Source organism: Cucurbita moschata, unplaced genomic scaffold, assembly GCF_002738365.1.
Source record: "Cucurbita moschata cultivar Rifu unplaced genomic scaffold, Cmos_1.0 Cmo_Scf00027, whole genome shotgun sequence".
Lineage (NCBI taxonomy): Eukaryota > Viridiplantae > Streptophyta > Magnoliopsida > Cucurbitales > Cucurbitaceae > Cucurbita > Cucurbita moschata.
In genome coordinates, this window is record NW_019268543.1 from 907,795 (window position 1) to 923,306 (window position 15,512).

The 15,512-nt window shown below is 37.5% G+C and overlaps 5 protein-coding genes and 1 pseudogene across 5 annotated transcripts in view; all 6 read right to left on the reverse strand.

The window, feature by feature from the left end:
- Positions 1-1,188, reverse strand: part of LOC111462956 (serpin-ZX-like) — a 5,629-nt gene extending 4,441 nt beyond the window's left edge. Inside the window, exons 1-2 of the mRNA XM_023106790.1 lie at positions 1,114-1,188; positions 864-1,052 (exon numbers count right to left, since the gene is read on the reverse strand). Of these exons, the coding sequence (XP_022962558.1) occupies positions 864-1,052; positions 1,114-1,188 (264 nt within the window). The remainder of the gene's footprint in view (positions 1-863; positions 1,053-1,113) is intronic.
- Positions 1,189-2,074: 886 nt separating this feature from the next.
- Positions 2,075-3,961, reverse strand: LOC111462647 (serpin-ZX-like). Its single transcript, XM_023106316.1, has 2 exons — positions 3,386-3,961; positions 2,075-2,978 (listed from the first exon to the last, which is right to left on the reverse strand). Exons 1-2 carry the CDS (start codon positions 3,773-3,775, stop codon positions 2,205-2,207), a joined length of 1,164 nt encoding a protein of 387 aa, XP_022962084.1. The 5' UTR covers positions 3,776-3,961; the 3' UTR covers positions 2,075-2,204.
- A 1,509-nt stretch (positions 3,962-5,470) lies between these two features.
- LOC111462646 (serpin-ZX-like) lies at positions 5,471-7,439 on the reverse strand. Its single transcript, XM_023106315.1, has 2 exons — positions 6,834-7,439; positions 5,471-6,422 (listed from the first exon to the last, which is right to left on the reverse strand). Exons 1-2 carry the CDS (start codon positions 7,221-7,223, stop codon positions 5,646-5,648), a joined length of 1,167 nt encoding a protein of 388 aa, XP_022962083.1. The 5' UTR covers positions 7,224-7,439; the 3' UTR covers positions 5,471-5,645.
- Positions 7,440-8,639: 1,200 nt separating this feature from the next.
- LOC111462649 lies at positions 8,640-9,232 on the reverse strand (annotated as a pseudogene).
- Positions 9,233-9,653: 421 nt separating this feature from the next.
- LOC111462644 (serpin-ZX-like) lies at positions 9,654-11,648 on the reverse strand. The gene is made up of 2 exons (XM_023106312.1): positions 11,199-11,648; positions 9,654-10,560 (listed from the first exon to the last, which is right to left on the reverse strand). Exons 1-2 carry the CDS (start codon positions 11,589-11,591, stop codon positions 9,784-9,786), a joined length of 1,170 nt encoding a protein of 389 aa, XP_022962080.1. The 5' UTR covers positions 11,592-11,648; the 3' UTR covers positions 9,654-9,783.
- A 1,737-nt stretch (positions 11,649-13,385) lies between these two features.
- On the reverse strand, positions 13,386-14,871 carry LOC111462648 (serpin-ZX-like). Its single transcript, XM_023106317.1, has 2 exons — positions 14,491-14,871; positions 13,386-14,335 (listed from the first exon to the last, which is right to left on the reverse strand). The coding sequence occupies exons 1-2, from the start codon at positions 14,869-14,871 to the stop codon at positions 13,559-13,561; spliced, it is 1,158 nt and encodes a 385-aa protein (XP_022962085.1). The 3' UTR covers positions 13,386-13,558.
- Between the last annotated feature and the right edge of the window lie 641 nt (positions 14,872-15,512).

A 15,512-nucleotide genomic window follows, 5' to 3' on the forward strand; every position in this document is an offset into this window, starting at 1 on the left:
CGCATTGAAAAATCATCGACGGATTCGCCGTCCTTAAAGCGGATCTCCGAGAGCTCCTTCCGCAGTTGCTCGATGTTGGATTCACGCACTCGCTGTACACCGACCCGACGGGATTTGATTCCCTCCCAGGCCGATTGTGCAGTGCGCCTGGGCCCTGTGGCCTAAGTGAGCTACCCTGTGGCACATACGTGTGTCACAGTGTGGGCGAGCGTGCTGAGACGAGTGTCTCGGGGCGACTTCCTTTGAAATGGGTTTTTGAAGGACAGTACCGGACGGCACGGGTGTGCCGGTATTGCGCCCTAGCCCGCGTGTTGGAGGTTGCTACATACACCCGCTATCCGGTACGGTATCCGTAAATGACTCGGCATGGGCACGGGAGGGCCTATGCCTCGATAGAACCCGGATGGATGGATGTTCGGGAAGTCCCGATGAGATGAACGACACGCGGGCCCATTCTCGATGGCATGACCGAACGAGTTATGATGAGCGACGACATCCCGAGACTCGGGATGGCGTCAAGACATATGGACCCTGTCGATGGGGATCGAGATGGCAAGACGAGATGCGACGTTGTATTGAGAGACCTTGGCCCGAGCAGAGGCAAGGTCGAGCCGAATGAGTTGGCCTAGCGTAGAGGCAAGTCGGATGTGTCGCAGATGATTGAACATACACGCACAGGCGGCGTGTGTGGTTGAACAAGCTTGGATTCCGCACAAGCGATGTTCGAGTGGCGAAGACAAACCTCGCCTAAGGTCCGACGAAGCCACAAAGCCGGGGCGAAAAATATAATGGGGCTTAATTCCCCTTAAGGCTGGTCGTGAGCGTGTATAGATCACGACGCCGCACGGTCAAAGATATAGGACCGTGACAAAACCTCCATGAAAAGGCAACGTTAACCCTAACCCTTTCAAAGCTTCGGTGAGTTCAACCCCAAAAGAAATTTTGAATTTTGGGATCATGAATTTCTCGACTTCACGTTTTTCGTACGGAATGTGTCGGTCAATGAATCCAGGTTCAGGATCCAATTTCTCAATCAAGGTTGGTGTTTTTGCCTTCGGTTTGGAGAAGCCGCTTGGTTATGGTCATGGCTACGTCGGATTGTGATGTCGTTACTTTTTCTCCGTATAAAGCTTCCATCATTAGAACATGAAACCTCTGATCCATCTTGGTTTTGGGCAAAGCGTACATGTTGGTGTAATAACGCACGTGTCGATGAGCGACGGAAGGGAGACTGGAAAAAGATTTGAATTTGAGAGTTAGAGTTTTGGTTGTGACGGTGATAATTTATACTCCTTCGGATACTTGGGTAACAAGAAAGCTTGGTCATAAACAGAAACTAAATCTTTTCTTCGGAAGGAAAAAAAATAATATTTATTAATATATCATTTCAATCTTAAAAATAATATTGGGATTTCGGATGGTCTAAGAATAAAGTATAAACTCTTTTTCATTTACTTTCGCGGACAAGAAAATTACAAATATTTTAATATTAATATTAAATTTTTGTCATCATTGGGCTTCAAAAAGGTTTGTTAGGAGATATATTTCTTACTCATACATTCATGATCATTCCTAAGTTAGTCGATCTGAGAATCTCTTCTAACAATTATCAACAAAATATAGTTTTTATGAGTTCATTCTAACAATCTTACCGTTTACTAAAACAATCGAGAAGAGATTACAATATACTTAAGATGATATAATTTATTCTTAAAATTTCTCAATCTTTTCTTCTAAAATATTAAATTTTTTTCTTAAACTATTTTGATATTTTTATTCCTAAAATACTTACATTATTTTCCTTAAAAACGGGTTCATACAGTTATTGAGTTTAATCTAGTGATGACATTTTAACCGAAGCAGCATGATTGAAAATGTACAATTGCAAAACTCCTGCAGCTTCAAAATAGTCTCAAAGAAAAGTTGATATTATGCTAGTAATGATATTCTAATAGATGTCGCAGGGAAGAAAATGTACGACTGCAAGACGGTATACCTCTCGTAGCTTGAAAGTAGAGAAAGGTTGGTATTTTAAAAGAGCGCCCAAAACAAGGAATACTTATAGTAAAACACGTTATAGATAATACTTATATTATTCATAGGATATGCTAAAACATTCCTTTAGCAACGTTTAGTAAGTGTTGCTAGATTTCATTGCAGCTATTTAGGTGGTTTATTCTTTAGCTCCAGTCCATTGGTATTACTCAATGGACAAGAGGGTTTAACACCTGTCCAATGAAAAGCAAAGTCCCTGATTTGTCTTCCCTGATCAAATACAAGAACGGGTGGTCGGCAATGAAGTTGATTTGATCTAAAGCCAAGGAATGTCCCATTACAATAGCTGTAGAAGCTGCAGCTTCTGTGCCTTCTTCATTAACCTCAATAAACGCCTTGTGGAATATTTTAGAAACACGAAGCCTTTGAGCCATTGGGGACTCCACCATTCCTAACAACCCTCCTTCAGCAAATGGTAACTCCAATCCTAACTTCTTTAAAACATCGGAAACTTCAATCCCAAAGGAAATTTTAAACTTTGGAATCATAAATCCCCCCAGCTTTTGTTTTTTACATGGAATGTGGCGGTCGATGAACCCAGGCTCAGAATCTAACTTTTCAATCAAACTTCCAAGTCCATCCTTCCTATCTGGGAGAAACAAGTACATAGAAAAACGACGTGGGTCACAACCTTGACTGTACGGCAATGCAAGAACCTTAAACCCATCGAACACAGCTACATATTCCTCCGTCTTGCCGGTCATAAAGGGCGCTTTAACTGAGCTCCCATCAATAAGGTAGAAATTACGCTTCATTGTTATCGAAGCATCAAATGCCTGCTGCCATGCCGCTTTGAAGTAGAGTGCATTCGCAAGGATGAGCTGAGTGGAACTACCCACTGATCCAGGGGGAAGAATCTCTTTGATAAGTCCATTCGTGTTTTTTTCAACCCATGAGTTCACTTCGGAAATCACTTCATTAGCCTTTCAATACAACCATAAAATAGTAAATTTAGTAAATTTGTTATATATAATTTGAAAAAGCTCAGATTTTTTTTTAAGAAATGATGTAGAAGTTTACCGGTTTCTCTTACAAAAATTATAAATACCTAATTCTTTTCCCACCTAATTCTTTTCACAGTTAGAGCACAGAACAAAAAACAGAGAGAAAAGAAATACAAAACAATAGAAAAGGTTTTCCATAAAATCAGTGTTCTTTGTCTTCGTGTTTTTCCTCTCTCAACATCTCCTTTACAAGTACACGAGTAACATTTTCACTAAGCTGTATCGAACCATTTTATCGTTAGTGTGTGTGAAATTTACTTCACTCATATTAGTGAGTTTTATTTTACCCAAATCAGACAGCCTAGAAAGAAGAGTGAATCAATCACCTGTTGGAAATCGACTTGGCGGAGCATGGCCTTGTAATATTTGTCCACGACCTGTTGGAAAGAAGGCTTGAGAGAAAGTGACTGATCGATCCAAACGCCGTTGACAAATGCGAGGCGAGGTTCGCCGCGGGAAGAGGCATTGGCGAAGACCTTGTCTATGATATGAGAAGCGAAGGCGTTGAGATTGTCGATGGAGTTTGATTTGAGGAAGGACAGAAATTGATCCAGCGTAGGGCCCTTGGAACCAGCAGCGACAAGGGTGAGAAGCACGTAGATCGACAAGGGCGAGATGACAACGTTGGAAGCCTTGGCTTCGTCGTGTTGGAGAATGCGCTTGGTGATGGCCATGGCGACGTCGCCATGGTTTCTAATTGCTTCTCTGATGTCCATTTCCGGCAGCAGGAGGGTTGGTTCGAGATCGAAGAATCAAGTTGTTCAGTAGTTGAGATGGGGTGGAAAAATCAGTGCATGAGGTTGGGGGTTAAATAATGAAGGAAGGGGCCCACCTTAGCACCTTGGTCGCCAACTGGCTTTTGACCGGCATCTCACGTGCGTAGCGCATGGAGAATATTTGACCATAAATTCACTTCGAGTGTGATTCTATTTTCGCATTAAAAAAATGAGTTCAGGTGATTTTAATAAATTTTAAATTATTTTTTTTATCAAAAATTTATTATATAGTTTTAATAATTTTCATGCACCACGTGACTAATTCTTTCATCTATTCTAGTTCCGATTTTTAATGATTTATTCTGCAAAATATTTTAACGTTAAAATCAATAGATTGATATAAGATTTGTTACAAAACGTGGATTAATTTAGGAGAAGTTTTAAAAATTCTAAAACTCGCCCAATCCTAGCAAGCCTTTTTTCTTTTTGTTTCTTCCTTCCAATCAATGTCACCAAACTTTTTTTCCAAACTTCTCCGAATCAAATTCTTAAGGTATCAAGTCAAAATGTTCCATATATGAAAAAGATAATTTATTCGAAGAAGAAATTAGAATAATTTAAAAATGGAATATTTTGAAATTGTTGGAGAAGATAATTTATTCGAGTAACACTTTTATTTAGTTAATTGGCCTAGATTGTATTATAATAATTATTTATTATAATGGGGTTTGTGAGAGAGGGAGGCTGGAAAAAGATTTGAATTTGGGAGCTAGGGTTTTGGTTCTGACGGTGATAATTTATACTCCTTTCGATACTTGGGTAACAAGGAAGCTTGGTCATAAATAGAAAGTAAATCTTTTCTTTGGAAGCAAAAAAAATAATATTTATTAATATATCATTTCAATCTTAAAATACAAAATCAAATTTAACCCTTTTTATTGGGATTTCGGATGGTGTAAGAATAAAGTACGCCCTTTTCTTGTCAAGAGAATTACAAATATTTTAATATTTATATTATTTTTTTGTCCTGATTCGACTTCCCAAAAAGGATAAGGAGATATATTTCTTACTTATAAATTCAGAATCATTCCTAAATTAGTTAACGTGAAAATCTCTCCCAATAATCATCAACAAAATATAATCTTTATGAGTTCATTCTAACCATCACCATTGTACTCTCCCTTAAGACCAATTTGAGTTCATTCTAACAATCACAATAGTACTTTCTGTTAAGACCAATAAAAAAAAAAAATTACAATAAGGTCAATGCTGCGATTTTTTTTATTTTTTGAGATGATATAATTTATTCTTAAAATTTCTCAATTTTTTTCTTAAAATATTAAATTTTTTTTAAAACTATTATGATATCTTTATTCCTAAAATAGGTAAACCATTTTTCTTAAAAATGAGTTCATACAGTTATTGGGTTTAACCTAGTGATACAGAAACTCCATGGTTGAAAATGTACAATTGCAACACAGTCTAACTCTCTTATCTTCAGAGTAGTCTCAAAAAAAAGTTGAAAATGTACAATTGCAACACAGTTTAACTCTCTTAGCTTTAGAGTAGTCTCAAAGAAAAGTTGATATTAAGCTAATAATGATATTTTTAATAGACGTCGCATGGAAGAAAATGTACGACTGCCAGACGGTATAACTCTAGTAGCTTGAAAGTAGTCACGGAGAAAGGTTGGTATTTTAAGAGAGCGCCCAAAACAAGGAATATTTATACTAAAACACGTTATAGATAATACTTATATTATTTATAGGATGTGCTAAAACATTCCTTTAGCAAGGTTTAGTAAGTGTTGCTAGATTTTATTGCAGCTATTTAGGTGGTTTATTCTTTAGCTCCAGTCCATTGGTATCACTCAATGGACAAGAGGGTTTAACACCTGCCCAATGAAAAGCAAAGTCCCTGATTTGTCTTCCCTGATCAAATACAAGAACGGGTGGTCGGCAACGAAGTTGATTTGATCTAAAGCCAAGCTCTTATTTGATATTTCAATAGCTGTAGAAGCTGCAGCTTCTGTGCCTTCTTCATTAACCTCAATAAACGCCTTGTGAAATACTTTAGAAACATGAAGGTTTTGAGCCATCGGGGACTCCACCATTCCTAACAACCCTCCTTCAGTAAATGGTAACACCAATCCTAACTTCTTTAAAACATCGGAAACTTCAATCCCAAAGGAAATTTTAAACTTTGGAATCATAAATCTCCCCAGCTTTTGTTTTTGACATGGAATGTGGCGGTCGATGAACCCAGGCTCAGAATCTAACTTTTCAATCAAACATCCCAATCCATCCTTCCTATCTGGGAGAAAGAAGTACATAGAAAAACGACGTGGGTCACAACCTTGACTGTACGGCAATGAAAGAACCTTAAACCCATCGAACACAGCTACATATTGGTCCTTCTTGCCGGACATAAAGGGCGCTTCAACTGAGCTCCCATCAACAAGGTAGAAATCATGCTTCACTGTTTTGGAAGCATCAAATGCCTGCTGCCATGCCGCTTTGAAGTAGAGTGCATTCACAAGGATGAGCTGAGTGGAACTACCCACTGATCCAGCGGGAAGAATCTCTTTGATAAGTCCATACGTGTTTTTTTCAACCCATGAGTTCACTTCCGAAATCACTTCATTAGCCTTTCAATACAACCATAAAATAGTAAATTTAGTAAATTTGTTATCTATAATTTGAAAAAGCTCAGAATTTTTTTTAAAAAATGATGGTAGAATTTTACCGGGTTCCTCTTAGAAAAATTATAAATACCTAATTCTTTTCACAGTTAGAACACAGACCAAAAAACGAAGAGAAAAGAAATACAAAACAATAGAAAAGGTTTTCGATAAAATCAGTGTTCTTTGTCTTCGTGTTTTTCCTCTCTCAACATCTCCTTTACAAGTACACGAGTAACATTTTCACTAAGCTGTATCGGACCATTTTATCGTTAGTGTGTGTGAAATTTACTTTACTCATATTAGTGAGTTTTATTTTACCCAAATCAGACAGCCTAGAAAGAAGAGTCAGCCTAGAAAGAAGAGTGAATCAATCACCTGTTGGAAATCGACTTGTCGGAGCATGGCCTTGTAATATTTGTCCACAACCTGTTGGAAAGAAGGCTTGAGAGAAAGTGACTGATCGATCCAAACGCCGTTGACAAATGCGAGGCGAGGTTCGCCACGGGAAGAGCCATCGGCGAAGACCTTATCTATGATATAAGAAGCGAAGGCGTTGAGATTGTCGATGGAGTTTGATTTGAGGAAGGACAGAAATTGATCCAGCGTAGGGCCCTTGGAACCAGCAGCGACAAGGCTGAGAAGCACGTAGATCGACAAGGGCGAGATGACAACGTTGGAAGCCTTGGCTTTGTCGTGTTGGAGAATGCGCTTGGTGATGGCCATGGCGACGTCGCCATGGTTTCTGATTGCTTCTCTGATGTCCATTTCCGGGAGCTGGAGAGTGGGTTCGAGATCGATGAATCAAGTCGTTCAGTAATTGAGATGGGATGGAAAAATCAGTGCATGAGGTTGGGGATTAAATAATCAAGGAAGGGGCCCACCTTAGCACCTTGGTCGCCAACTGGCTTTTGACCGGCATCTCACGTGTGTTGCGCATGGAGAATATTTGACCATAAATTCACTTCGAGTATGATTCTATTTTCGCATTAAAAAAATGAGTTCAGGTGATTTTAATAAATTTTAAATTGTTTTTTTATCGAAAATTTATTATGTAGTTTTAAAAATTTTCATGTTAGAAAAGACGTGTGACTAGTTCTTTTCTTCCATTATGATTCAAGTAATGTTAAAGATCAATAAATTGGTATAAGATTTGTTACAAAATTCTAAAACTTACCCAATCCTACCGAGCTTCAACTCGTTTTTTTTTTTTTTTTGTGTTCTTCCCTTATATCCATGTCACCAAAACTCTTTTTTCAAACTTTTTTTTAAGATATCAAATCAAAATGTTCCAAATATGCTCACGAATTTGAGAAATGTAATTTCTTCAAAAGATTGTTAGAATAATTTAAAAATAGAATATTTTTAAATTGTAGGAGAAGATAGGTTAAAAATCTTGAAAAAAAAAAAGAAAAAAGAAAAAAGAAAAGATAGGTTGATATGTTGGTTTATTAATGGGAAGAGAGAAAGATGGTGGTAGCATAAAATTTAAAACTTTATAGCATAAAATACATGGTAAAGCTCCTTATTTTAATATTTGTCAAGCTCTAAATAAGTTTGATCATTTCCCTAAACCATGTTTATTCACTTAATTGAATTACAAAATTAATTCATACGGACGCACGAGAGGTATATAATCGAAACATAATGAAACATTCACGAAACAACTAATGTTTTTCGACTAATTGAATCAACATACCATTGATGTTTATTTAAACAAACAAAAGCACTAATAATGCTTCTATAAGAATGTAGAGGTCCCTAAGAACAATGTTAGGAAGAAATAACACACCTTTGTAAATGGTGTTTCTTTCTCTTCACAAACTGTCGTGGGATCTCACAATTCACTCTCCTTTAGGAGCCAGCGTCATCGCGGGCACTCGCTCCTTTCTCCAATCGATGTGGGATTCCCACCAAATCCACCCTTTTTGGAGCTCAGCGTCCTTGCTGGAACATTGCCTCATATCCACTCCCTTCGGGGCTTAGCCTCCTTGTTGGCACATCACCTCATGTTCGCCCCTCTTTGAAGCTCATGACACATCATCCGGTGTCTGGCTCTGATACCATTTGTAATGTCTCAGAACTGCTGGCAGATATTTTCCTCTTTGGAATTTCGCTTTCGGACTTTAATAAAGTTTTCTAAAACGTGTCTGTTACGAAGAGATTATACTCGTATAAAGAGTATTTCGTTTTCCTCCTCAACCGATGTGGGATCTTACTGTACCTAATTCCTTCGTCTATACGAAAATAATGATATTTTAAAAATAAATATCCAAAGTTGAGTGTGATTTCACTAAATGTTTGAATTTGAACATGATTTTCATTAAAATCCACTATGAGTATGAAGAGGTGTGTCACCTTAGTCTTGAAATCGGGTTGAGAGAGAGTGGATTTGTAAGCATTTTGGACAAGGTGTTTGAAAGAGGGCTTGAGCGCAAGTGATATATCAACCAACCCAAGCTCCATTGGCGAACGAAAGGCGAGGCCCACCGCTGAGAGAGCCATCAGCCAAGACCATGGACGCGATTTGAGAAGTAAAATGGTTGAGTTGGTCAATGGAGTTGTATTTGAGGAATGAAAGAAGCTGATCCAGAGTGGGGCCGTTAGAGCAAGCAGCAATAAGGCTGAGCAAAACATGGATCGACAATGGCGAAAACACAACGTTGGAGTTCTTGCCTTCGCTTTGGAGAAGCCGCTTGGTGATGGTCATGGCCACGTCGGCATGGCTTCTGTCTGGTTTTGTGATGTCCATCAGAGAAAACACAACTCAATGAAATACTATATTAGTGTTTGTTTGCTTTATAGTAGCGGTGATTAGAATCACTCATATTTCAAATTATGTCATTTAATGAATAATAATTAAGCAGAAAATATCCCAAAAAAAAACTCTTTTGTTAAAAACAGTAATTCTTATCTTTTTTACTTTAGTTTTTATTCAAATTTAATACAATCAAGAAAAATATTAAATTATTTGTAAACGATATCTATAAATCAAGATCTCAACGCACTGATTGAAAATGTACGACTGTGATACGGTGTAATTCTCGTAGCTTCTAAGTAGTCTCAAAGAAAGGTTTGTATTTTAAAAAAGTGTCCAAAATTTATCTTTCTACTCCCATAATGTTATTGAATAATTAACGTGACAATTTAAACATAACTCAACAAACAAACAATTTGTAAAACAAGAAGTAAGACCGATGTTATAGATAATACTTATAATATTGATAGGATATGCTAAAAACATTCCTTTAGCAACATTAAGTAAGTGTTGCTAGATTTTATTGCAGCTATTTAAGTTTATTCTTTAGCTCCAGTGTATTTGTATTATTCAATCGACAAGAGGGTTTAACACCTGTCCAATGAAAAGCAAAGTCCCTGATTTGTCTTCCCTGATCAAATACAAGAACGGGTGGTCGGCAATGAAGTCTATTCTATTTATAGGCAAGCTTACTGTTCCTACAGTAACAGCTGAAGAAGCTGCAGCTTCTGTGCCTTCTTCATTAACCTCAATAAACGCCTTGTGGAATATTTTAGAAACACGAAGCCTTTGAGCCATTGGGGACTCCACCATTCCTAACAACCCTCCTTCAGCAAATGGTAACTCCAATCCTAACTTCTTTAAAACATCGGAAACTTCAATCCCAAAGGAAATTTTAAACTTTGGAATCATAAATCCCCACAGCTCACGTTTTTCACGTGGAATATGGCGGTCGATGAACCCAGGCTCAGAATCTAACTTTTCAATCAAACTTCCCAGTCCATCCTTGCTATCTGGGAGAAAGAAGTACATAGAAAAACGACGAGGGTCAGGACCTTGACTGTACGGCAATGCAAGAACCTTAAATCCATCGAACACAGCTACATATTGGTCCTTCTCGCCGGACATAAAGGGTGCTTGAACTGAGCTCCCATCAATAAGGTAGAAATTACGCTTCATTGTTATCGAAGCATCAAATGCCTGCTGCCATGCCGCTTTGAAGTAGAGTGCATTCGCAAGGATGAGCTGAGTGGAACTACCCACTGATCCAGCGGGAAGAATCTCTCTGATAAGTCCATACGTGTTTTTTTCAACCCATGAGTTCACTTCCGAAATCACTTCATTAGCCTAAAAACAACAAGCATTCACATGGTCATAAAAAGTGCCACTATTTATTATGACAACTCTGGGCCTTTGGCCTTTCAGTTTTCCAGAGCTTCTAGGATTATTGAGAGTGAGTCTCACATTAGTTAATTTAGTTGAAAATCATAGATTTATAAGAGAAAATACTATCTCCATTGATACGAGCCTTTTGGGGAAGCCTAAACCAAAGCCATGAGAGCTTAGGCTCAAAGTGGACAATATCATATCACTATGGAGAGCCATGATTTCTAACCATTGTTGAGGATTATTGGGAGTGGGTCTCACGTGGATTAATTTCTTTTGTGTAGCCAAGCCAAGCCATGGGAGTGAGGATTATTGGGAGTGAGTCCCAGGTTGGTTAATTTCTTTTGGGTAGCCAAACCATGAGAATTTATGCTCAAAGTATACAATATCATACCATTATTGTTAGCCACTTCTGAATTTAAATCATGATTCTTAGCCACTTCTGAATTTAAAATCGACTAAAGAAAAATATCATTTAATGTTTATTCAATAGACTTCACTTTTGAAATCATTTCATTAGCCTTTAATACAACCAAAGAAATGATAAAAGTGTATAGATAGAAATCAAAGAGCGAAAGAAAGAAGAGTGTATCAATCACCTTAGTCAGGAAATCGACTTGACGGAGCAGGGCCTTGTAATATTTGTCCACAACCTGTTGGAAAGAAGGCTTGAGAGAAAGTGATTGATCGATCCAAACACCATTGACAAACGCGAGGCGAGGTCCGCCGCAGGAAGAGGCATCGGCGAAGACCTTGTCTATGATATGAGAAGCGAAGGCGTTGAGGTTGTCGATGGAGTTTGATTTGAGGAAGGACAGAAGTTGATCCAGCGGGGGGCCCTTGGAGCCGGCAGCGACAAGGCTGAGAAGCACGTAAATTGACAAGGGGGATATCACAACGTTGGAACCCTTGGCTTCGTCGTGTTGGAGAATGCGCTTGGTGATGGCCATGGCGACGTCGCCATGGTTTCTGATTGCTTCTCTCATGTCCATTTCTGGCAACAGGAGAGTGGGTTCGAGATCGATGAATCAAGTTGTTCAGTTGTTGAGATGGGATGGAAAAATCAGTGCATGAGGTTGGGGGTTATAAATAATCAAGGAAGGGGCCCGCCTTAGCACCTTGGTCGCCGACTGGCTTTTGACCGGCATCTCACGTGCGTTGCGCATGGAGAATATTTGACCATAAATCCACTTCGAGTATGATTCTATTTTCGCATTAAAAAAATGAGTTCAGGTGATTTTAATAAATTTTAAATTATTTTTTTATCAAAAATTTATTATATAGTTTTAATAATTTTCATGCAACATTTCTTCTATTCTAGTTCCCGATCTTTAGTGATTCATTCTGCAAAGATTTTAATGTTAAGATCAATAGATTGATATAATAGATTAATTTAGGAGAAGTTTTAAAAATTCTAAAACTCGCCCAATCTTAGCAAGCCTTTTTTTTTTTCTTCCTTCCTTCCAATCAATGTCACAAAAAAAAATTTCAAACTTCTCCGAATCAAATTTCTAAGGTATCAAATCAAATTTCTAAGGTATCAAATCAAAATGTTCCAAATATAAGAAAGATAATTTATTCAATAATTTAAAAATGGAATATTTTGAAATTGTAGGAGAAGATAATTTATTCCAAATATTTTGAAAAATACATTTAATTTTTTTAAAAAAAATTTCAAAAATACTTTTTAATTTTCAAATTCAACCTCTTATAAAAACTTAAAAAATATCCCTAAAAGAATGAGTAATTCTTTATCTTCTCTACTTTGGTTTTTATTCAAATTTAATACAATCAAGAAAAATATTAAATTACTTATGCATGCTTATTTTTATAAAAGAACAAAAAATTGTAAATGAAAGGAAAGTATACTTTCTATCTGCTTTAATTCTCGATCTATCTAACGCGCAGAAATAAAACAAACTTACTTTTTAAAATTATGACATGCATACGGTAGCTTCAAAGTAGTTTCTATAACAATCCATGCTTGCCACTAGCAGATATTATCTGCTTTAGTCTATTACTTCTGTTACATATCGTCATCAGCTTCACGGTTTTAAAATGTGTCTACTAAGGAGAGGTTTTCACACCGTTAGAAAGAATGTTTTGTTCCCCTCACCCCCCAATATCCTCGCTGGCAGGCTTTGATACTATTTGTAACAGCTCAAGCCTACCGCTACCGCTAGCAGATATTGTTATCTTTGAACTTTTCTCTTCGGGTTTTGCTTTTAATTTCCCAAAATGGCTCATACTAATGGACATGTATTCCTTATTATAAACTCATGATCATTCTCTTAATTAGTCAATGTGGGACTCTCCACCAACAAGTCAGACATCAGGCGGTGTGCTTAGCGAGAACGTTGGGCCCCGAAGGGAGATGGGTTGTGAGTGTTAGATGAACACAACTCTCAATAATGGTATGATATCTGTCCACTTTGAGCATAAGCTCTCATGGCTTTGCTTTGGGCTCCTCCAAAAGACCTCAAACCAATTGAGTTAGTATCCCTCACTATAAACCCATGATCATACCATTGTGGAGAGTCGTGTTCGTCTAACAGTGAGATTCCACATGGATTAAAGAAGAAAACAAAACATTCCTTATAAGGATATGGAAACCTCTACGGAACAGAGACATCTTAAAAACTGAGAAGCTTAAAAGTAAAAGTTGACAAAGTACAATATCTATTAGTGATGAATTTTGGAGGTGGTTCATATTAAAAAAAATGCCCAAATCTTATCTTTCTACTTCAATTCATAGAAATGATGTTATTGAACAATAAAACAATTTGGTAAAACAAGGAATAGCAGCTTAAGAACATCACACAAAACATGTTATAGATAATACATATAATATTCATACGATACGCTAAAACATGTCTTTAGCAACATTAAGTAAGTGTTACTAGATTTTATTGCAGCTATTTAGGTGGTTTATTCTTTAGCTCCAGTCTATTGGTATTACTCAATGGACAAGAGGGTTTAACACCTGCCCAATGAAAAGCAAAGTTCCTGATTTGTGTTCCCTGATGAAATACAAGAACGGGTGGTCGGCAACGAACTCGATTTTACCTAAAGTCAGGCTATATTTTGTGACGACAACAGCTGAAGAAGCTGCAGCTTCTGTGCCTTCTTCATTAACCTCAATAAACGCCTTGTGGAATACTTTAGAAACACGAAGCTTTTGAGCCATTGGGGGCTCCACCATTTCCAGCAAGCCTCCTTCAGAGAAAGGCAGCACCAATCCTAGCTTCTTTAAAACATCGGAAACTTCAATCCCAAAGGAAAATTTAAACTTTGGAATCTTAAATCTCTCGAGTTTAAGCTTTCTAAATGGAAGGTGACGGTCGATGAACTCGGACTGGGAATCTAACTTTTGAATCAAACTTGGCAATCCATCCTTCGTATCTGGGAGAAAGAAGTACATAGAAAAGTGAGGTGCGTCAGATCCTTGTTTGTATGGCAATGCAAGAACTTTAAATCCATCGTAGGCAGCTACATATTGCTTCGTCTTGCTGGTCATAAACGGCACCTCAACTGAACTCCCATCAACAAGGTAGAAATCGCTCTTCTCTGTTTTCGAAGCATTAAATGCTTCTTCCCATGCTCCTTTGAAGTAGAGTGCATTTGCAAGGATGAGCTCAGCGGAACTATCCACTGATCCAGGGGGAAGAACCTCTTTAATTACTCTATTCGTGTTTTTTTCAGCCCATGAGTTCACTTCCGAAATCACTTTATCAGCCTTTGAATAAAAAAAATTAAAAATATTTAGTACTCATATTTTATTACATGACAAACATCTAGATATTTATTTTTTTATTTATTATTCTTTTTATATCTTCGTAATTTATTTGATTATAAATAAATAAGATTCAGCAAACATTTTCAATCACTCACCGGTTCAAAATTGACTTGACAGAGCATGGCCTTGTAATATTTGTCCACAACATGTTGGAAAGAAGGCTTGAGAGAAAGTGACTGATTGATCCAAACGCCGTTGACAAACGCAAGGCGAGGTCCACCGCGGGAAGAGGCATCGGCGAAGACCTTGTCTATGATATGAGAAGCGAAGGCGTTGAGGTTGTCGATGGAGTTTGATTTGAGGAAGGACAGAAGTTGATCCAGCGGGGGGCCCTTGGAGCCGGCAGCGACAAGGCTGAGAAGCACGTAGATTGACAAGGGGGATATCACAACGTTGGAACCCTTGGCTTCGTCGTGTTGGAGAATGCGCTTGGTGATGGCCAGGGCGACGTCGTTGATTGTTTCTTTCATGTCCATTTCCGGCAGCGACGACGGGATGAAGACCGAAAAATCAGTGCATGAGGTTGGGGGTTAAATAATCAATGAGGGGGCCCACCTTAGCACCTTGGTCGTCTACTGGCTTTTGACCCGCATCTCACGTGCGTTGCGCATGGAGAATATGAGGTTTCCTTAATCTTTTTATTATTTTCTTAAAAGTTCAATTTTACTATTGATTTTTATCAGATCGGACCCTGCACTTGAATTTAGTTCAGGTGCTTTTAATAAAATTTAAATGATTCATTCTCCAAAGATTTTAGTAACTTTAAGACCAATAGATTAGTATAAGATTCCAAAACTTAGATTAATTGTGGAGAACTAGACTATAGAGTAAAGGTTTTAAAAGTTCTAAAATTTACCCAATCCTAGCTAGTTTCTTCTGTGTTCTTCTTTGAGATCAACTTCACTGAACTACTTTTTTTAAATTCCTCAAAAATCAAATCTCTAAGATATCAAATTAAAATGTCCAAATATGCTCACAAATTTAAGAAAGGTAGTTTATTCAAAGGAGAAACTTAGACAAGATTGTTAGAATAATTTAAAGATATAATATTTTTAAATGGTAAGAGAAGATAGGTTGAAAGTCAAAAAAAAAAAAAAAAAAAAAAAAAAAAAAAAAA